The following is a 23,065-nucleotide window of genomic DNA, read 5'->3' as shown; positions in this document are numbered from 1 at the left end:
CCATTGATATTATATACACTATTATCAGTGTTGGGACGTAATAAAGATGCAGGTGATGAAATAATGCGCCGTAATATTTTACAATCTCAAAAATTAGCTTCCAATGATTCCCGGCACTGGTAGATTTTAGGTATTTTTCACAGAGAAGAGTCCTCCTGACTGTCACTGGCTTCTTCTCAAGTATTTGGTAAACACTTTGACATTCGAGCGAAATTTCCAGTTTAGATACCAATGCTCTTATGAACTTGTTGCCATACTTTTTTTTAGATCATAGGTGCCTGTCCTTGGGACATTCAGACACGTAAAACAAAATTCTTATTAACATCAAAACGATAGTATTATTCAATTTCGCCATTCCCAAAATCCCAAGTATTTCGTGCATATTTGCGAAAGTTTTTGGATTCAAATTTTTTTAGTTTGCATAGAAATCTAAAAAAAAAACATTAACCACACACAATTGACGATGCCGTTTCTTGCCACAGTTAACAATGCATGCAAGGTACGGTTTATTAGGTCGAATGCCTCGAATCCTTTTCTTTATTTCTTAAATTGCAGGCATCAGGAAAACTGCGAACAGCTGTTCGCATGATTGACCACTGCAAAACTTATGGGACGACGGTTGCGCCATTTAAGGACTTGCACAAAAGTGCATTTTCAGAAAACAATTTCACTGAATTATGTGATGTGAGCAATCAGACAATGAAGTCCGTTGTCGGAAAACGTTGCATCTCTTCTACCAACGTCCTGGAATTAGCAAACCAGCGTAAATGGCCTGGAGAAAGTGGAGAAAAGAAGAAATCCCGGAAGGGTCATTGGGAGCGCATTGACCACGACTGTAAAAAAATGCAAGGCGCAATTCTGTCCCAAGCTGCGACTGCTCCGTTGAAACATCCCCGGGGTCCACATGAAATAAAAAAGTGTGTGGGCAGTTCCTTTGCTGGTGGATGTCATGTTCAACCACAGTGTTATTCTTTTCCTACGTCAACTAAAGAACAAATCGGATGTGATGTCGACAAAGTAAGTAAGTAGCTTTAGGCTGGTGACATACGTTATAATATTGTGACTGGTATCACATTCCTCTATTCGAATACCAGTGGTCCCTTTTGGTAAATTCCCTCGTTTATGTTTGGTAGATCAAATCACCAATGAATATTATATGCGTGTCACCAGTAAACTTTGATCCGATGAAGATCCGATACAACTCTATTGTCACTTTTCTAGCCTCGTTCCAAGAAAATGAAGTAAGGATCTTCTCCCCCTCGAAAGCGCTTTTACAGCACAGTCAACCTTCCGAAAATTCTCTTGAGTCGTCTGCGTTGGTGAACTCGATATTCTGCATTATCAATGAAGTTATAATGATAGCTTCTTTTTACATTACTTCCTGTATGTCCTGGCAAGAACTGTCCAAAGAAAATGGTGTTTGCAACAAAGTCGTCCCATTTCTTTTAAACTTTAAGGGAAATAACGAGGACGAAAATCAAAATGAGAATCGAGTGTTAGTGAGATCTTCCAAGCGGCAAGGAACTTCAACATTACTAGCTTCCTCAGCAAAACTAGCAACTACTGGATTCATGAAATACTCAACGACTTCGCATTCATCCGGCTTAGATCAGGCCTCAGGAAGTCAAGGGTCTGAAGAAACTGAGACTAGAAAAAATCATCCGGAACCTCGAAACTCTTCAAGTGTTAAGGGGAAGGACATTACAACTGGAGAGCCAGCTGTTTTGAACCTATTTGAAATGCTTTCGATTTTCGGTCATATTATCACCCCTCCATTGTACAGCCGGAGTGATGATGGAGGAAAGCCAGGGCAAGGTTCAGATAAAAACCCAAATCAGGATCACAAAGGTGGTAAGTCCGGGGAAAATCCAGCAACGTCAATTGATTGTAGTAAATATGTGAATGGCAAAGGTACAGGCGAGAAGGAAGCCATTAAAAGATCGGCGTCATCAGAGCCAATAGATTGTAGTAAATACAAAATTGAAGGGACAGATGACAAGAAAGCTGATGCGCATAAAATGCCGGAGATTGATTGCAGCAAGCATCAAACAGATCAAAGTAAAAATACTGAAAAGGCAGATAGTGGTAGTAAGGTCGAAAAGATTGAAAAGGATGGGGTCAAAGGAAGGTCCCAGGGACCAGCAATGGCAGGAAAGCCAGAATCGAAGTTTGAACCAATAGACTGTAGCAAATACATCGAGAAAAAGGACTTAAAAAGTGCAGGAATTGAATCAGATGCTGGCAAAAAGGCAACTGAAAAATCAAAAGAAGGACAAAGCGTTACAGGACTTTGTGATGGAAAAAAGTCAGGAGAAAGCACCCCAGAAGGAAGACCCGAGTACAAAGCGCCCACCGCAAAAGCATCTTCAAAATCAACGGATCCTTGCAAACCTGGTGAGGATCGAAAAGATATAAAACCAGAAATACGTTCAACCGCTGACAAATCTGGAGAATCTAAAACTGCCGAATCTCATGAACCCTCGTCGAAAACAATAGATTGTAGTAAATACAAACCAGGTCAAAGCCAAAGCGATAAAAAACCGGAAGTTCGTTCAACGACGGACAAAACTGGAGAATCTAATGCCGCTGGGAGTGATAAGTCTTCCACAAAACCAATAGATTGTAGTAAATACAAGGTAGGTCAGGATGGTGGCGTCAAAATGACTGGAAACACTTCAACAGCTGGCAAACCAGATTCAAAGGATCAATCATCAAAATTAGTAGATAATAGTGATTACAAACCAGGAAGCAGTAAAAAAGAAGATCATCCTCCCAAAGCAGACAACCTGGGAGAAGGACGTTCAGCAAAGATGCCTGAAGCTCAAAGTCCTACATCAAAACCAATAGATTGTAGTAAATACAAAGTTGGTCAGGAGGAAAGTGGGAAAAAGACGGAACATAAACCAGGAGATCCAGGACTACGCTCAGGTGGTGACAAATCTGGAGGATCTGTTTCGCCTGGAGTTCATAAACCTGAAGGACGTTCAACAGCTGGTGAACACAAATTAGGCAAGAGCCAAAGTGACAAAAAACCAGAAGCACGCTCAACAGATGGCAAGCCTCAAGGACGAAATACATTCGATACCCAGGAACATTCATCAGCACCAATAGATTGTAGTACATATGAGGTAGCAGGTCAGGATAAACGTGGAAAAACATCAGAGAAATCTCCAGCTTCTCGAAAAGCTGAAACATTTAACGCATCCGATCACCATAAGCCAAAAGAACAGCCAGCCGCTGACAAATCTGATAAACTAAATGGGCCTGAAGCGCATAGACCTTCATCAAAATCAAAGGTTTGTGCTGACCCCAAATCCGATCGGGATCAGCGAAGTAAAAAGATGGAAGGACCTTCAATTAGTAACAAACATGAAAGTGGTAAACCTGAAAACCAGACGTCATCACATAAAGATCCACGCGAATCTGATAAAAAGTCAAAAGAACGTTCACTAGCAATTGGGAAACCTGAGAATAGTATTAACTCCCCGGCATCCGGAGGAGATAAAATTAGTCCTAAAATGCAGTCTTTGAAAGAGGATTGTGGCGATATGGGAGCAAGTGCTGTGAAAGCTTCGGGTAAGTTAATAGATTTAATAGATTTTTTTTGCTCATCTAGTATTCAATCAAAAGCTGTAGCAGCGAAAAAAAGCGAACCACCGATAAATGCTGGTGCGAAAACTTCGGAACCAGGATCACCAACGAATGTCACAGATAAAGGAAAGAAAGGTGAGCCTTGCTTCTCTTCTTTCGGGAAGGGAATAACCCGCCTTAATTTCCTCTCATTTTCTGCGGATTTTCCGGAGGCTATGATGTTTTTAAGCTAGCAAATTTGCAGGACTTATGGAAGGTAGTGCCTACAGGTTTAGTTCTTTCAATCCATCCAGAGTGGAAGAGTGAGAATTGGTTTTTAAGGATGAGGTAAGCCAGTTCGCAAACTGTTGAACGTGTAGCTTCCAGGATAAGTTAGTACATTGACTTTAGAAACACTCTGGAAGCTTGTTGTAATGGTGATCCCCGCAGATCTAGAAGGTCAGCATCACAATCATTCAGTGTTTAGAGGGTCTCCGTATTCTTGTTTTATTTAGTAATAGCGTCATCACCATCAACGGTGAAACAACAAAATACTCAACCCATCTTCCAATATGCCCATTCTGTTGTAAATCAGATGGCTCTCTTTGTCTCGGCAGGTTGAGCATCGAGCTGTGTAAGACTTCATCCTGCTGACTTGTGCGCCTGGTGTGGTTGCTTCATGTACTTTTAGAGTTCACAGACCCAGATGTTCTGAGGTTTCATTTTCTGTCTGAGAAGTCGCTTCTTTGCTCGACGAAGTTCGTGATAAGTCTCCACAGATGCCCGCGTTCTTTGGGAGGGCAACATTATTCGGTACGCAACGTTCTTCTCTCTCTTCTCTCTCTCTTACATTCATCGTCGAACCAGCCGTTCCGGCTTTCTTTGTAATGGGGCCAACTATATTTGTGACCATATCAGTGATAACGTTCTTTTAACGTTTGTCAGTGCTTCATCTGCAGGACTGCGGTTATTCCGCCATCCAGTTCCCGTGATGGTGTTACGGAGGGCTGTGTTGGCTTCAGTTTTCACTCTCACCTGATTATCAGAGGGAATACTAGACGGAGTTATTCGAGCGCGGAGCACCATGCCAAAGAGATAGTGATCCGAGTTTATACTGCCTCTCCCTCCTGACATTCATCAAAGCTAAGAGGTGGCGGCGTTCAATTAAAACGTCGTTAATTTCGTTGAAAGCGGTCCCGTCAGGAGAGGCCCACGAATGTTTATGGACCGCTTTCCGCGCAAAATGAGTACTTCTAACAACCATTTTCTGCGGCGCTGCTAACTAAATAATCTGCAGTCCATTATCATTGGTATTTTCATCTAAGATAAGGGAGCCCAACCTGGAGGACCAGTTGATACAGTTTGTCCCACTTTCAGGCACGAGAGACTCTCCTTTATCGTTCTCCGTCTGCAGCTTTTCGTTAAGAAAGAGCGTTTGGTAGCAGAGCTACTGGTGTTGGTTCAACAAGTGTTTCCGAGATTTCGTAGATTTCATACGCCATCGTGGGTATCAATCCACATTTCGCCCTGGGACCTAACTATCATACCTTTTGACCACCGAGAGCAGACTGGAATCAAATGGGAGTTGAAGTAAGAAGGGGCACAATCACGTTGTATTTCTCCCCTCTCCTGTGGGTTCTGCGGCTGCTAGGATGTTTTTTTATGGCTGTTGATTTATAGGACTTGGAAAATAGCACCAACAAGGGCAAGAATTGCCTACTATGCCGGGAATTAAATGGGTTTTTACTAGCTTGATTGACCAGGGGCTTATTTTTATCGGTTTAGTTCATAAAATCAATTTTGAAGAGTAAGCTGTATGGGAATTTTACCACAATGGTTTTCTAAAACTCTGAAAGACAGCTTGGTGTAGTGATGAGCCTTGAAGATCTGAACGGTCATCATCGCAGTCAGTTAGTAATTGGATCTTCATATTTCCGTTTCATTTACGTAACAAACATAGATAGATCTTAAGTGTCGACGAATTCTAGCTTAGAGAATTGATTTTTTAAATTCTGAATGATCAAACCCATCCATCGCATCCTTCCTTCCTAGGCGAATGCCATTTTACTGAAATCCTGACTAGCGGTTTTGATCACATTCGAGTTTCGAAGAGTGAGTTATTCCATCTTCGAGGACTCGAAGGTATGTTACTTGTTGCATGTTTTTACTTCTAACAGTGCTTTTCTGGAAATATGCAGGCATGGCGAGAATATTACCTGGCACTGTAACCATCTTAGCTTATGGAGAGGACGACGACGACAACCGCAGGTGACTTGTCAGGTGTGTGTGTGTGTGGTTATTTGTTTCTGCTGAAAAATGTTCTTTATCTGTTTTTCAGATCTAGAACTGTTTGCCATAGAATGTGGGTCTTCAAGGAGAAGTACCCTTTGTAGGTGACATCAATGGAAATAATTGTCACCAGAGTAGTAGGCAAGAAATCCAGCTCAAATTCTGGGTTTAAACTTTCTTTACCTGGGAAACTTCCATGGTCAGAAGGGCATCGAGACTCGGCCAGAACCATCTATGTTTTGGTAAACGGCAGAAATTGAAGAGCTCCGGAGAGAGTGTCAGTCTTCGCCGCTCGACCCATCGTCTAAACGACCGGGACGAGGCATGTAGCGTAATGACAGGGTACAGATCAGCCACAAAGAGACTTTGCAGTGCAATAAACAGGAGCGAAGCCCGCTGCTGGCAGAATCTCGTCGGCGAGATGAATTGGGAACCCATGTGAACTCGTTTACAAACTGGTAACTCGAAAAATCGGAGTTCTTCGGTAACCCTGTTCACTTAACGCCGCATCGTAAGGACACCACTCCCTGCGCACCCAGTGTAGAATGATGGCGTCGGCGCGGAGAGTGCCGGGAACTGTTCACTTTCGTGAATAAAAGAGTTGGAACAGGCAGTCCTATCTATGAAAAACCAGAAAGCGCCAGAACCCAATGGTATCCCAACTCAGGTATATACAAACTGCTGTTCGAACATCGGCCAGATCTACCGCTCGTTGCATTCAACGCTTGCCGGAAAGGGGGCTTTTTCTCTTCTCGTTGGAAGGTGGCGAGGTTTGCGCTGATTAGCAAAACAAAACGTGACCCTGAGTTCCCGTCTTCATACCGCCCACTTCGTATGCTTGGCAATGTTGGGAAAGTGGTTGAGCAGCTCATCAGAAGCAGACTCGCTGAAGCGATACGTGCTGCTGGAGATACCCCCACGGCAATTCGGTTTTAGAGCAGGGAGATCCACAGTTGATGTTGTCATGCAAGTCGTGGATGCCGTTCGTCGAGCAGAGACACATAACTACCGAGCTTGACGGGGTGTGCTCCTCGTAAGTATTGATGTCAGAAACGCCTATAATTCCGTAAGATGGAAAGACATTCTAGGCACACTAGGCAATAATTTCGACGTGACGGGGTATCTCTTACGGATATTGAGGGACTAACTGAGGAGTGGCTCCTTGGTCTATAAAACGCTAGAGGGTAATAGGAGAATGGTGGTCACCTCGGGGGTAGCACGGGGATCAATTCTAGGGCTGCACCTCAGAAACGCATCCTACGATAGTCTACTTACACTCGACATACCAAAAGAGCCATCCTGGTCGGTTATGCAGATGATATCGCGATACTTGTTGTTGGACGCATGCGACGGGTAAACGGATGAATGACTACTCATGGTTTCAACTTTGCACTGGAAAAAATTGAAGTAGTTATCCTGACTAAGAAGAGAATTCCGACCCTGCGTCCCATATCGTTCAGCGAGTCGATGATCGAGTCAAAATCAGCGGTAAATTACTTCGGGCTGACTCTTGACTCGAAGATGAGTTTCTTTGAGCAAGTCAAAGCAGCAGCGAACAAGGCTCCAGCTGGAGTTTCTGCGTTAAGTAGGCTAATGGCGAATATTAAGGGTACTACGTCTAGCAGGCGGCGTCTCCTGATTAGTTCAATGCAGTCTGTCCTGCTCTACGGTGCAGAGGTATGGGGTGACGCTCTTGACTAGGGGGTATATCGTAAGCGTCCCGTGCAAGTACAGAGACGGGAGGTTTTGTGGACGGCGTCTGCGTACCGCGTTGTCTTTGAACCGGCCGTGGTGGTGATCGCGAGAGTGATCCCCTTTGCCCTTCTTGTTGAGGAATCTCAAACCACATACAACGGCAACGGAGGAAAGCTTGGGCGGGGGGGAGGGGGCGGCGGGCTGGGAGGATTGGAAGGCTTGGAAGAACGGCAACACACCCTAGATGAGTGGTAATTCTCTTGGCAAAATGAAACTAGAGGCAAACGGACCGTGCGGTTCATCGCCAACTTAGGTGCGTGACTGAATCAAAAGCATGGGAGAGTGGAGGGGAAAGGGAAATCCCAGCTCTTAAATGGGCATGGAGGTTTACAACCTTACCTGCACAAGATTGGAAAGGCACGATCTCTGGATTGTGTGTTTTGCAATGGAGTTGCGGACGATGCCCGACATACCTTTTTAAGGTTTTGTGTGAAACAAAACCTTATTAGAATCGATTCGATGTCTGTCTGTCTGTCTGTGTCTTTTTCTTTTTTGTTGAGGAGGTGGAAATCTTCAAAAAGACACTGGTCTGGACACACCAGCGTGTGGGATTTTTACCCACTAAAACCACCCCCGACTCCCTCCCTGCCCCGCGGAACCACCATAAGGTATTACATCACGGGGCGGAGTCAGCTCACTCTAGCTTTGTCACCTTTCTTCTATACGCGGCGTGTCTGTCTGTCTGTCCGTCTGTCTGTCTGTCTGTCTGTTTGTCACAGTCGATTTATTCGGAAACGGCTGGACCGATTGTCACAAAAATTGGTGTGAGTGTGTGATCTGCCGTTCCCTTTACATGCAGTAAATGGCGCCATTTTGTATTAAGTTTTAGGGGGGGGCTCCCCATACATGTGAAAGGAGGCTGCAAAATTTTTTTTCACAGAATGTAGCCATGTGGGGTATCAGATGAAAGGTCTCAATTAGTACTTTTCGAAACTGGTTTAATATTTGATATTGGGTGAAACGTAGGGGAGTGAGGGCTCAAAATATGACCATCAAAAAGTGTAACAGGCCTCGTTCTCAGAACCTATCCTACCGAAAAATCCGAAAAAAATCGCAGTGGTGCATCTCTGTGAAATCTAGGCCTCAAAATATATCCGATTCCGATATCTGCACAAATAAAGTTAATAATAGTATATTTCCACATTTACAAAATTTAGCATAGATGTAATGAAGAACATGGTGCATAATTCGGTCAAGTTTGAAGAAAATCCAACTATTATTAACAAAGTTATAGGAGGTGAAACTTCACAATTTTTTGTGAATTTTGTGCACCCTACAACCTGCATGACGTCATCATCACATATCAATTCGTCAATACCACGACACAGTAAGTTCGTATGAATTGGGTGGAAAAGGATTATTCCAATTATTGGAACGAGACATGTGGGTATGTAGGTATATAGTATATGCGTGCTAATGAACTTTGCGGATAGTGCCTAATTCCGATAGATTTAAGAAGTAAATCGAAAATATGGGTACGATCAATTTATATACGTGCCTATATGTGTACAGTATTGGGAAATAGGCAGTTTTTTTGTTTAGGGTGAGCGTAATATCTATGTCTGTAATATGTACGTATGTCTCGTAGTTTGGAAAAATATAAAGGAGTATGTTGGATTTGTAGCTATATACGGATAGAAAAATGTGCGTTGAGGTTTCTTACATAAGATGCACACAAAACCTTTATACCCGAAGCGCGAGTTTCCGGTATTCCGACTTGTTTTTGCTTGTGGTAGGGTGGGATTTATCAGCAGCTCTATTTAGACAGAGGATTTCTCTTCAGACAACATTATCGAGGAGAAGCTGAGAAGCGCTGACAGGTGGAGCCGTGTTAATCATTCCGATCGGGTTCTTCTCGTTGGAAAGAAGATAGAGCTCCACTGGAGGAGGAGCCGGATGGCAGAGGATCCCTTGGACTGACAGTTCCCTTCCTCTGCTCCCCTACCGTTGATGAAAGGGACTCTCTGATTTGAACGCTTCACAGGGCGGGAGAATTCGGGAGCTGGCCCGAAGTAATATTACAAGCAGTTCCAGTCTAGCTCTCTGACGATGGAGAGGTGGTTAGTTGGTAGTCCAACGACGTACTATTGCGGGAGTCCAACATTCTGTGCGAAAATGCATTCACCTACTCTACTAATACGTTATTAGTAGTTCGTAACAGTTGTAAATACTTTTTTAATAACTTCTTCAGTTCTAGATTTTCTAAAACGGTATGTTAACCTGGAACTATCTTATTCGCGGCGTGTTCTCCAGCTTTTAATGTGATATAACTCATTTCACTTTCTGATGGCATGAAGGGTCCAAAGTTTGTCACTTCATAGCAGTAGTTCCAAATTTTCATGGACACGGCATTAAGCTGGAAGTGCTATCCTTTAAAAAGTTTAACCGAAAGGCTTTTTATTTTCAATGTCCGCAAACTTTTAAGAATCTGAATCCCCTCCTAAGGACTTAGAATGTAGATTCTTCCCTATAGAATAAGAGGAAGCCAAGGTAGCTACATATGAAATGCAGGGCAGCCTGACTTTCCTCCAAATGGCTACATGTGGCCGAAACCGGGCAGTAAGTTGGCAAGGGTATGCGCGGTCATAATTGAGAAAGGCCATTAGATGGGGATCTGCCAAAAGATTTGTCTGAAGTGGCTCTTGCCATCAAGCATATGTTTCAAGAATATCCTAGCGCTTCCGGCCAGTTCTTTGCTATAGGAGCCGTTATGACTGTGCATTTCCGGAAAGGGAGGGGGGGGGGGGGGGGTTGTTCTGAGTTCAATGCACTTTAAAACGATGGGCTGTAACCCTGGTGTGAATACGATCCGGCACTAAGTACAATTGAGTATCGCTGTGTACCACCTCAAGGTTGCTGCGTTGTTTGGAGGCGTACAAGATCAAAAGTTTGAGGCAGGATGGGCAATCTGTATACTCGTTCTTTGTCGGCCGATTGAGACCCAACTGACCTTATGGAAGGCTCTGCGATCGGACAATAATGCCACCAATGACGAAGCAATGGAAACAAACACAAACCTCCCATAATTATCACTACGTTAGCCTAGTCAGTGTTCTCCCATTACATGTTTGAACAAGGTGTTGTCAAAGCCCACCTTGCGATTCAGATCACTCATAACTATCACAATATCACGTTTAGGAAGCCTCTCCTCAACTGCATGTATTTACTCATTGAAAGTATCGTTTCCTTCTATATAGGAAATCTCAGTTAGTACACCGGTTTTGTACAATTATGATGCTCGCTAACCTGCACCCGCATTTTGCAGTCAATATCCTGTAATGATCCGGCTTCTAGGTTAAGAGGCCGTCAGTAGCAATCCCACATCTGATTCGTATCTGCTATCAATTCGCTTTACAGAGTTTTCCACTTCCAAAGATATGTGTATACCTTAGGTTAATTCAATCTTGTTACACGTTAAGGACAAAGCATTCGCACTAGTATTTTTCGAAACACATTAAGTGCAAACAGTCTGAAAAGCAGTCTGAACTTCAACAACCTAAACCATACACGAATTGATAGTCAACACAAGTCGCTTCCTTATTCAGTTAGTCTGATCATTTCTTCGTCACCGCATTCCATTCTTCGGCACCGCATTCCATAAATACTACTATAGAACCTGATAGATGCCCTTGTTGTCTTCAGGAAGAGTACATACTTGCATTATATAGTTATGAGAAAGTCATAGGTTTGATCCTTTTGTCAGTAGTTGCTGCTGGTGCTCCTTTATTCCATCCAGAGCCATTCAGAGTCCCCTCATTCTTCTATGTTGCATCACAGGCAGAGTGAGCTTTACGGGGCGGGAGTTTTATCTTCAAAGGGGATAGTTACAGAACGGTACATCAGCATAAGCCATTAGCCGAATTTGGTAATATCAAGATACATAAGACGTTTTGCTTTCGCAAAAAATATGTAGCAACCAGAGGAAATTAAAGCAGGGGATGCCGGATTTCCCGAACATATTTGACCCCTAGCATTTTATTGCATTCCAGACCACATGTCTACTTCGGGATCCTCCTCTCCTCGTGACATTATCAAAGACCTCTGTAAGAATCGCGAACGAAAATCAACTGACGCTGCCTCAACCCATAGTACGAAGTCGCAAGATTGTAGGCCTGTGATGTGCACGAAGAAGAAAGCTGCTCCACCACCACCTAAATCTGAACCTGTCAAACGAATAAAAGTTGAAGAGAAACCGAAGTTGTTTAATTGTTGCCTAAAAATCGTTGAACCTCGAAAAGTGGAAATAGAAAATTGTCCAATGCCAGAACTTCCGGATGACCGTAAGTCTATTGATTTCTATTTTTTTTAGAAACTTTTGACAGGCGGGGTTGACCTTTCTTTTCTCTTTCCAGATGTGGTTGTCAAAATGCATTCTCTAGGACTTTGCGGATCTGATGTATTCATGTTCGTTCAGGGTCTACAAAAGACCGAGAAAACTGACATTAGCCTGGGGCACGAAGGAGCTGGAGTTGTCTTAGATGTAACAATCTTCCTATTTTCATAACAATATCAACTTCAATAACTCAATCTTTAGGTTGGTCGTAATGTAGAAAACTTGAAACGAGGGGATGGTGTTGTAATAGAGCCTGGCGTTCCGTGCGGTTGTTGCAAGTTTTGTAAAAAAGGACGTTATAATCTTTGCGATAAAGTCAACTTTACGGGGCTTTTGTCAACATATGTGGGCCACCCGGCAGAGTTTTGCCATAAGGTGCCTCGTGAAACTGATCTAGAACTTGCAGCTTTGGCACATCCTTTAGCATTGGCTTTACATGCATGCCACCGAGGAGCGGTTTCAGTTGGGACAAGAGTTTTGGTTTTGGGTGCTTGTCCTAGAGGATTATCTACAGTCATTGCAGCAAGATCGATGGGTGCTGATAAAATTGCTATTATAGGTGAGTATTTGACAGGTTTTTATGAGTCCTGTAAGGAGGAGATCATTTTATATTCCCAGCCCTTAATTACACGTCATATCTTGCTCTATCGAAAAGCAGCATGCGAAAAAGTGATAGATATAACCTAAGCCATTTTGTTACTTGGTCAAGACGATAGACCAGGACTTTTCGTTAATTGTTCGTCTGATTGATCTCTACTTCTTAGTGAAGGAATGCAATTTAATTGCTCTGGGCTCAATTTAACTTGTTTTTGTTTGGGAGATGAGGGACCTTAATTCTAGGTTACTTGCAGGCAGTTTGTCACTGTGCAATAAACCCCTCTTCGGTGGGTACACCATATTCGATCCTAGGAACCTTGAACTGTTGGTCAGTAGTACCGTATAATTGACAATCTATTTGATTGTTTAGATCGAAAGCAAGAAAGGTGTCGACTGAGGACATTACGAATCCTTATTGCTTATAAAAGAATATGCATCGTGTTGGCACTGGTTCTCCAATCCCTCTTTAGATAGGAAGCGTATCGTCCATTTCAGGAAATAGTTTTGATTTTAAGAAGTTTCTTAAGAGGATTCACTCTATTCTTTTCTATAGAATATCAGCATTGGATCCCCCAATTGAGGCTTCAGTCCATTCCTGACTGCCCATGAGTATAGATTGTCGTCTGTTTGGGGTCTTACAATAAGGATATTTCAGCAGCAATTAGGAACTTTTACTAGGAATGGGATGCTTACCGCATCTTTGTAAATGTCCTCTAGGCTTGTGGCGTTGAAAAGACCTCGGCGGAGAGACACCTAGATGCAATGCTCCTTCTGGATCAGTTTTTACTGATGCATTCTTCCAGTCAAGTAGTTATCAATGGTTTGCAATTTTACTTTGGCTATGCTGTCATAGCCCTATAGGCTCAACATGTGGACTTATGTTGTACAATGGCAGTGTCTCTTGAATGAAAGCTCGGTCACAATTCTCACTTTCTCGAATTTAAGAAAAGTTCCAACAGGACATTTTTAATCTAAGGGAAGCAGAGGTGAGTGACTCTGCAAAGCTGGACCATAATGTGCACCTTTTTAAATCAGTTTCTGACAGGATCTTGACCCCGGAACTTCAGTGTACCTAGGAAAATTTCTGAAAAATCAGGGAAAGATTCTTTCAATGAGTAGCCATGAGTGGCTCAGGAGAGGTTTTCTAAAGGTGACATTGTAATGGCGATGGTTGATCTTAATGCCAAAACGTGCTATGATAATTTTACTTGGGAGGCGTCTCCTTTGTGACTTTCACGACGGTTGAAGGTTAGTAAATTTTTGCAAATTCCATCATCTCGCCATTGGCGGTCCATTGTTGTTGTTAGCCTGTGCTAAGTTCGATTTGGTTTTACCCGTTTGGAAACGGGTTTGTCTTCTAGAGTGTGTGTAACGAAAGGGATACTGTCATTGATTTCGTATGAGACGCATAAGCTGATGGTCCTTTGCTTTTGCTTTCATATCGCAGGTGTCTTCACCAGCTCTGTCCTCGTCTGTGTGATCCGACTGTTGTGCAGTGGTGGGAAACATTTCTTGCTGGCGGTTGAACAATCCGCTTGAGAATATCGATCGGCATAGGGCGTCCTTGTAGTGTTTTTGCAGTTTCTAGAGAGTTTCCACTTACATTTATGTGGAAATTTAAGAGATTTCAGATCTTTCCTGGTGAATGGAAAGAGGAAATGATAGATATATGGATAGAAAGACGGGCGCCAGTCTCAATTAAAATATTCCTTTCCTTGCTATTGCCGCAAAGACGGTAGCTAAAGTAACCTAGAATGGTTTCGTCAACAAGTTGCAAGCTGGGTTCCGCTCTGCATCCTCCTCCCTGACTAATGCTACATCTTGTGACACCCCTTTGGGATGCCACTTTACATATTGAGTCCGAGAAGAGGGTCAAGGTTATCTATCTGTGCAAGTAGATGTGGATGCAATGCACAGCCTAAACGTAAATGACCGTCCCTTTCAAGGCCAATGTTAGTGCCTATGTTCTTGTTTACACCTAGAACACAATTCCGAAGTCTACTACTGATTGCGGCGTGATTGATTTGACTTGGTATGCATAAGTGGCCAACATCCCTTACATAGAGCATTCGACGTTCACTATCCTTAGGCATCATCGTTTCCGATTCGATGAAATGCGCTTTAGCTCTCTGTGTATCGAGCTGTTGGCTTCTATGGAATAGTGAAACCCATTGTACGGAATTTTTAAAATGTGACCTATCCACTGTTATTCGCGCCTTCAATTAACAGACCCCCGTTTCCTGGCGAGATTGCCATGACATGAAGGGGATAGGTGTGAAAGAAGGCTATGAGGCTTTCAGTTACAGTGGAGATCACTTTCAATGTGGTACTCTTATATAACAGTACAGAAAGAGCATCTAAACTTAATATTGGTGTTAAGGTATATGCATTTCTAAATAGTAGAGAAATCAGCAAAGGCGGATTGAGCAGTGTCAGTGGGTCATGCTCGGTATCATCCTCGGCAGAAACACCCAGATAGACAAATTTATGGACTTCTTCAGTACATTATGAACTTTATATATACATTCCCGATCAATCGAAACTCAGCTGACCTTATAGCATGCTCAATGCTCAAAAAATGTTCAACTGATGAAGAGACCATAGGAGTCGCAGAAATTCATGAAACTCCCTCCTCACTATCGGCTCCAATACCGTGTTTCCCATTCCATGTCTGAACAAGATGTTATCAAAACCACTACTATCACCTAGGGAAGCTAGTGATATCTACGGCCTGCAGGCTTTGTGAGGAGTATGACGAAACCTCTATATACGTCCTGGGACAGTGTCCGGCACTTGTGCAAAGTAGGTCGAGGCATCTAGCATCACTTAATACCAGATGTAAAGCTAAAAGAACTGGAAGTAGGGAACATACTAAAGTTGCTGACGGTTATAGGCCTGCTTGAGATACTATGATCAATAGTTCTTTAAGGACGCGATGCGACTTTCCCTAACAGAATAATAATAATATCAAAACCACTTCGGTATTTAGATTACCCATCAGGATCGTAACGTCGTTTTTACTGAACTCCTCTTCTCCCCCCGCATCGAACGTAATTGCTTATAGGAAGCCTCCTTCCTTTCTGTGTCTGAAATCTCCTTTGGAGTACTGAATTATTAAGATATTTCTCATTCTGAATTTGAGTCTTGCGGGCGGCTTCCTGTCTGATGGTTTCCCAAGGTGTGAGGGAATGCCTTGTGGATGCAATTAGCATTGATGCGATATGGGATTTACATTACATTGGAGAAAACGAGCAGTTTGGGCAGCTGATGACCAGTGGTGTTTAGTGATTTCAGAGGCCAACATTGGAATCGATAAACCAGGTAACCGCCGAGGTGTGGTTTTCCACAGCATAAAATAATTTGAGAATGCCACAGATCATTTAAGACAAGTGGCTCAACGTAAATCTCAATCGTTAACGTACATGGCAATAGACTAACCTGGTTCAAATTTACCCCACCTAGTCTTAAGATAGCGTAGATGTTATGCGGCCGTTCAGACTATGTAACTTCCCCATCCTATTTGCATAAGCGAATTTGTAACCATCTATGAGAAAGTTATATCTACTTGCATTGCTGAAATTAGGATTATTACTATGAAAACAACTGAACTGTATCTAGTATTTCTTAATGGTTTCCTTTTGCATTTTGTCAGTAGTAGTAGTTTGGATGCTGTTCTAATTCCCTTTATTCTCAGGTTGAGGTACCTTTAATGCCAACAGTGATGTGCCGTTTATCCTATTTAGAGTTTTTACCATGCCACCTAGTCCAGTTAACCCGTTGGGGAGTTCCGTCCCCACGTACTCGAGAAGGGCGATCAGATCCGAGTCTGCAAGTGCCTCACCAGAGGTTATCTGGTACCATGGGAACCGGGATGGCCCCCTGAGAGCATATGCTCCAGGAGAATTCCTGGAGGATGTGTTATCGGCCCGGTTATTTGCGGTTGGCCCCCTAGTGGAAGTTTCATGGTGGTTGTGGTTATGCCTACATCGCAGGCAGAGCTCCTTGTAGCTCAAGCATGGAGTTGCGTTGTACAACTCGGGTGCCGTACCCCTTAGTTGCGGCAGAGGTGTTAAATAGGCCTCGCATCCACTGGTATGAATGCTGAGCCTGCACTCAGTATAAACCAGGACCGCTATGCTTGCATGGCGGGGCTCTGATTGAGGTCCCAAAATCAATCCGTGTCCGAAGAGGACCGTGGGATTATGCCTACACGGCAGGTACTCACGTTAAATCCTCCCCCAGGATTTTCATGCCACCTAGAAATACGAGATATAATAATGAGAGCTACAACGACTGATAGTGTCATGATTGTGCGGTATTGAGCCTCTTAACACAACCTCCTCGTCTTTCGTGATACAATTTGACATATTCTATTCCCTGGCATTGTATGGGGTTCCACATTTTCGAGTACCTGACCTGTAACGCTCTCTCGAAGAAGCCTTCAACATCTTTAAGTCGGTCTTTTCATTTTTTGTTGAGGATTGCGAGAGTTCTGAATCTGTATCGATTTGATGACGGACCGGACCACTATGGGAGGTAACTTATTTCCTCTCTTGGGGTCCGCGGACTCCTTCTTTTTGGGTTAAACTCCAAAGTTCTTCAAAAAATAATATGGATTTCATTTCAATATAATTTGCACTCATGTTGTGTTTGCGATTATATATAAATGGCGCGAATAGCACCTGTCAACACTTTCGGTCACGCTTGTGAGGCAGCGTTAGCCTGCACAATCTTCCCGCACCTGGAGGGCCAGTCAACTGTTTAGTTTTATGAGAAGAGCTTACATTCTATGATCGGCTGCTTTTCATTGTCTAAGCGTGACCAGCATGAAGATGATGGTACTAATTTTAAATTCGCATTTTTGTTGAGGATTGAAGTGCAAAATCTGCAATCCTATCTCCCTTTTCTGAGACATAGTATTCCCATTATACATACTTTAGCGAATAAGGCTTAAACGTGCTGTAAAGTCTCCGAAGGTTGGCTGTATGCGATTTATTGCGTAATATTTCCCCAATATGACTTTCTTGAGGCAATTCGGATTCGTAACTATCCCTTCGTGCGTGCTTGACCACATTATATTTTTAACCAGCCTGAAAGAGGTCGGCTCTGCTCCTTTGCAGGCAAGTTTTTCTGGCTCAACAAGGTGAACTAAGTCAACTAGGATATCTTTTGAACCCGTTTTGTTGCAACAAAATGATTTGAATTTTGACGAACCCTTGTCTTGCCTATTTCAGATACCCAAGAAAAAAATCTTCGTGTCGCCGCGGAACTTTGCGCTGATATAACAATTCTAGCAAATCATTCCATGTCTTCTGGTGAACTTGCCGAGAAAGCTTTGTCTGAGATGAAGTGTCGTCCAAATGTGGTCATCGATTGTTGTGGATGTACGAAAACTGCTGACTTAGCTGTCCTAGCCTCGGAACAAGGAGGACATTGCGTGCTGTCTGGATGCCAGTCAGAAACTGCGAATCTTCCTATTTTGCCGGCCTTAGCGAAGGAAATCTGCTATGATACCAGTTTCCGATCTGCAAACATGTTTCCTAAAGCTGTCGGTCTCATTTCGACCAATCGGGCAGCGGTCTGTAAAATGATCACTCACCGAATGGAATTCTGTGAGGCCCAAAGAGCATTCGATTGTGCTTCCAAGGAGGCTGAAAGTGGGGCTATAAAGGTAATGGTCAAGTGGCCCCACTCACATGATGAGGGCGAAGCAAGATTCAAGAAATCCAAATCGAAAGCAAAGAAACCCAGGAACTAAGTAAGGACGAGTGGCCAAATTAGGAAGTGCTTGAAGATCTTGTGGCAGAAGACGAACATTGGTGGTTTGTGTCAATCAGCAGCAGTAAAGCAGTGAAAAATTCGTATTAGTTGTGGGTATTTCATAACAAGTATAGGCGTAGTGGCTCAAGAGAGTTAGACGAACAGCTTGGTAGCTGTTCCGTCCTAAGTTGGGATGAACCTTTACGCAATCTAATTATTTCCGGGTGGTTGGGTAATTGTATTATAATTATAATTAAACTAATCATTAAATTTTTTGCAATTTAAAATACCTGAAAAAATATTTAAGGAAATATTGTTACAAGTAATTTATGCTGATTCCATTTTACCGGTTACCTTTCAACTTTGAGAAACATGTAAATTAGTTCGTAGCTGGTAAAGTAGATGTATCAGCTTTTTTTGGAAAAATAAAAGTGAAAGTCAATTAACTGAACATTTCCCATTTATTTTCTTCTACTTATATAAAGTGTTATTCAGCTCCCACTAGGGTAAGCAACCTCTCAGATTGGACGCTTACAGCCATTGTCCTCAGGGGAACTACTATGGTATGCCTACTTATCTGGATCACGTCTGAGCACTTACGAAACTGTCTGAATGGCTGTAGGCTTCCGAAGCGGTTCATTGTGGGTAGCTGAAAAAGATGGAGGAACTTGGTGGTATTGCAATTGCTGTCAACATCTCTGGCAGTAAGGAAAAAAATGCACCATCAAGTTATGAGAAGAAGCAAATTTTTCAAGTCCAGTCAAATAACCAACGGGGGTCATCTGACTCCCATAGCGGACAACATGGCATCAACACCGCTAATCGTGAGGCGGTTCGGTGACTAATAGCCACAATGACGTAAGAGCTTGATTAAGGTTGTTGCGGCTGTTTCGCCGCAATCTATGGGCGATCGCTTCAGCAGGTTGACATGGGCAAGGAATGAGGTGGACTTAAGAAATGCACCTTTTTATCAATCATTTCTACTAAGAACTTAGTGAGCAGATGCAATATCATACCCCGTGTTATACCAAAGCTTTTGGGAGTGTTTTCTGTAATAAGCGCGCGTGACTATTCATTCACAGATGGAAATAGAAAGACTGGAAGAACCAACTGGTCTGTTAACTCGAAAATTACGGGAAACAACCGCACCAGGCTCGCAAGTTTTACCAACAAGTCAGCAGGATGAAGCCTTATAGACCTTGATGACTGCCGAGACAAAGAGGGATGTTTGACTTCCGACAGAATGGACATATTGGAGCAATGGGTTGAGTATTTTGATGAACTGCTCAACAACCAAAATATCGGCGAGTTGGAGGTCCAGCCAACTGAAGACGACGGACAAATGTTGCCACCACCAAGTCTAGAAGAAACAGTCCGTGCAATTCATCGGCTTAAAAACCATGAGTCGCCAGGAGCCGATGGAATTACAGCCGAGATAGTTAAATATGGAAGCGCCCAACTACACCACGTTGTTCATCAACGCGTGAAGGCGTGGAACAGCGAACGCCTGCAATGCCTGAAGACTGGCAAAGAGGCATTACCTGCCTCATACATAAAAAGGGGAGATCACACAGGGCAGAAATTATTGAGATATCACGTTGTTGAATACCATCTATAATATATTCTCCACTATCTTGCTAGGCCGGATAGTCCCATTGACCCGGAATATTATTGGCCCATACCAAAGAGGTTTCACTCCAGCAAATCAGCAACAGATCAGATTTTCTCTCTGCGACAAGCGATGGAAAAACTGTTGGAATATGCTTATATCAGTTGCACCATCTTTTCATCGACTTTAAAGTAAGTAAAGTAATGAGGCATCAAGTGACCGAAAAGTTGACGCAACTGGCCACAACGTTACAAATTCGATGAACTTCTTCCTGAAAGGTGGACCTATCTTCGCAACTGACATCTGGCTCCGTGGGATTCTGAAACAGGACCTACGCGTAATTGACTGTGAATGCTAAGCTCTACCCTGCCGTTCTAGAACAAATAAGGCAAAACAAGGACAGTGCTTCAAACTATCGGTTCCTGCGGAGTAGGCATGGCTGATAATCGGAACGGTAAAGATCCATTGAAATAGAAAGGAATAAAGTTCAGGTCGTGGTGGAGCAGTTCACCAATGGAACGAGTCACCAGAAAATATGGTAAAGAGCTGCTACAATGACAAAAGCAAAATACTGCCACACACCTCGTCTCAGCTATTTCGGTTGGTAAGTCACCGCTCATCCTGGTGACTTGTCTGCTCCGTAAATTTCCTAATGTTGTTCGTGGTGATGTTCAGATGCCATCTACTTCGAGCTCAGTTCACTTCCCCAGTCCTTATGTCTATAAACCGTCCTCTCTGAAAATTCCTGATCCTCTGGTGCTACCTGTTGTTAAAATCACTGCCAACTCCAAAAGCGATCTAGAAAGTACGTATTTCCTATCTAGATTGAGAGACCATAGGATTTACTACTGTGTACGCCTTTTTCTTGCATATATGCACGATGCTTCCGAAAGCACATGCTTCTAGGGGAAAGCAAAGGCCAACCTCAGGATAATGATTCAACAAGAAGGGTTACCCACTGATGTGATATCCTTAAAACTCTTCTCCTCTCGTTATCACATCGAGCTTGGTATACCTCAAAACCAGGTCCAACGTGACCAGGAAGCTTATCGTAGTTTTGTGAATTCGAAGCATATCTCTTGCTTCCAAAAGACGCACGAGGGCCAAAAGAAATATTATTCCTAATGATAAAGTTCCCCCGAGATTCCTTAGAAATACTCCCCATATGACCACTAGGTTCCCATACCACAACTGCAGTGGCATGAGAGGTAAAGTGAACCAACTTTTCCTGGACGCTAAAACTTTGCATTTTAATGTAGTTGTGATTACTGAGCCTTGGTTGAATGACTCATATAAAAACAAAGAAGGTCGATTTAAAGAGCTGACCGTAATTATGTTAATTCTGATATTTCCAGGACAGGTGGGGTTCTCTTGCAATTCACTGTTCCCTTCCTCATGATGTTGCTTCAACTGATATTAATAATTTCCCTTTTGAATGCAAATTTGCAAGAGTCCTCCTAGGCAAACATTATCTTTATATCGGAATTGTCTACGTTCCTCCCCGACCTGACGAAGTTACTTATAATGAAGTAATTGATACAATTTCTTCCGTCGCAGCTTCCATAGAAGAGAATGAGAGAATAATTGTGTTTGGTGATTTCAACCGCCCGAATATTAGGTTCATTTTCGATGAAAATGACAACTGCCTGCTCCTTGTTTACTATCTGGACCCCATTGACTTCACTCTCATCGGTGGATTTTATGGCAATGAGTTACAGCAAGCTATTCCTACTTCAAATCAAAACGGTAAATACTAGATTTAATCTTTACCAATGTTAACGACGAAATGGTGGTTAGTCCAACTAATGACGCTGCGAACATTTCCTCTAACTCTCCCCATTATTCCGCCCTTACAGTTGAACTCACCTTCACGGATCCGCCCCTTATCCATTCGTATAATAACAAAATTGTATATGACTTTTTCTCGGCGGTCAAAGGGTAGGTCCGAGGTCGAAACGCGGATTGGTAACCATGATGGAACATAAAACGTGGGAAACGCCTGCTGAACCAACACCAACATTTCTTCTACCAAATCCTCCACCTCCATGTGGTGCGCGCTGGGAGTCCTTTCTTGATAAAAAACTGTAGACGGAGGAGGATGAAGGCGAGCCTCCCGCGCCTAAAATCGGGACAAATTATACCGACTGGTTCTCCAGGTTAGCGCTTGAGTAGGGTTGACAAACCCACATGGAAAACCGATGTTACGAAACCACGGAATGAGCCTCGGACAGGATGGACTTTAAAACGACGAACCAGGCAACGACAACGGAATAACGATTTGCGCGATTTTCTCATGGAAAGTGAGCTTCCTATACAGACCGAATATTGTTCAGCAGCTAGCCGATACCATGTTCCAATGTAAGGCTATTCTAACAGCGTTGCAAGAGATGCGCTGAACAGAGACCAGTTCCCTGGAGAAGAGCCGCTACACCATATATTATAGTGGCCATCCAGTAAACCATGTACTCAGAGCAGGTTTCTTAGTCAGCCAACAAATGAAGCCCGTTGTCGTCGGCTTTGAAAACATAAGCGAAAGGCTATGAACTGTGCGTTTGCGAGAAAAATTTAGAAATATAAGCCTCATTACCGTTCACGCCCCTACAGAGGAAACTGCAGAGTCGGAGAACGATACCTTCTACGAAGCAGTTGAGCGGACCCTCCAAGCCTGTCCCAAGTACGGTACCAACTTCACAGACGGAAAAAGTAGGCCTGGGAGAACCAACAAGTCTGTGAATTTGAAAAGTACAGGGAGCGACTGCACAAGACGCGGAAGATTTACCAACAAGTCACCATGATGAAGCCTTATACACCTCGATGCTCATCCTACCGAGAAAAAGAGGGAAATCTGATTTCCGGGACAAAGGGGGATATTGGAGCGATGGGTTGAGTATTTTGATGAACTGCTGAACAACCAAAATATCGGCGTGTTGGAGGTCCCGCCAATTGAATACGACGGACAAATACTGCCCACCGGTGGGCTGATCATCTAATCCATGCGGGCAATATCTATGGTAGAAAAAGAAGACGAGGCAGACCCTGAGATGTAGAGGGGTATCGAGTTGATGGACTTCAGGCTTCGGACTTCAATGAATACTCAGACTGCATGCACATAGTCTCAGTTTCAATTTATATACTCTACTAAGGGCTGAAGG

The 23,065-nt window shown here is 43.2% G+C and overlaps 1 protein-coding gene across 1 annotated transcript; it reads left to right on the top strand.

Annotated features, from left to right (window-relative positions):
* Positions 1–288: 288 nt before the first annotated feature.
* Positions 289–18,302, top strand: LOC119648602. Its single transcript, XM_038050372.1, has 8 exons — positions 289–499; positions 556–1,021; positions 1,222–3,576; positions 3,631–3,726; positions 11,604–11,894; positions 11,967–12,094; positions 12,149–12,506; positions 17,779–18,302. The coding sequence occupies exons 1-8, from the start codon at positions 464–466 to the stop codon at positions 18,300–18,302; spliced, it is 4,254 nt and encodes a 1,417-aa protein (XP_037906300.1). The 5' UTR covers positions 289–463.
* The last annotated feature ends 4,763 nt before the right edge of the window (positions 18,303–23,065 follow it).

The sequence above is a fragment of the Hermetia illucens genome, chromosome 2 (genome assembly GCF_905115235.1).
Source record: "Hermetia illucens chromosome 2, iHerIll2.2.curated.20191125, whole genome shotgun sequence".
Lineage (NCBI taxonomy): Eukaryota > Metazoa > Arthropoda > Insecta > Diptera > Stratiomyidae > Hermetia > Hermetia illucens.
This window is presented reverse-complemented; position numbering and strand designations above follow the sequence as displayed.

Coding starts and splice junctions, on each gene's coding strand:
- LOC119648602 (XM_038050372.1), top strand. CDS start 464: ATGCCGTTTCTTGCCACAGTTAACAATGCATGCAAG. Junction 11,895..11,966: donor GCCAGAACTTCCGGATGACC/GTAAGTCTATTG, acceptor TTCTCTTTCCAG/ATGTGGTTGTCAAAATGCAT. Junction 12,507..17,778: donor TGATAAAATTGCTATTATAG/GTGAGTATTTGA, acceptor TGCCTATTTCAG/ATACCCAAGAAAAAAATCTT.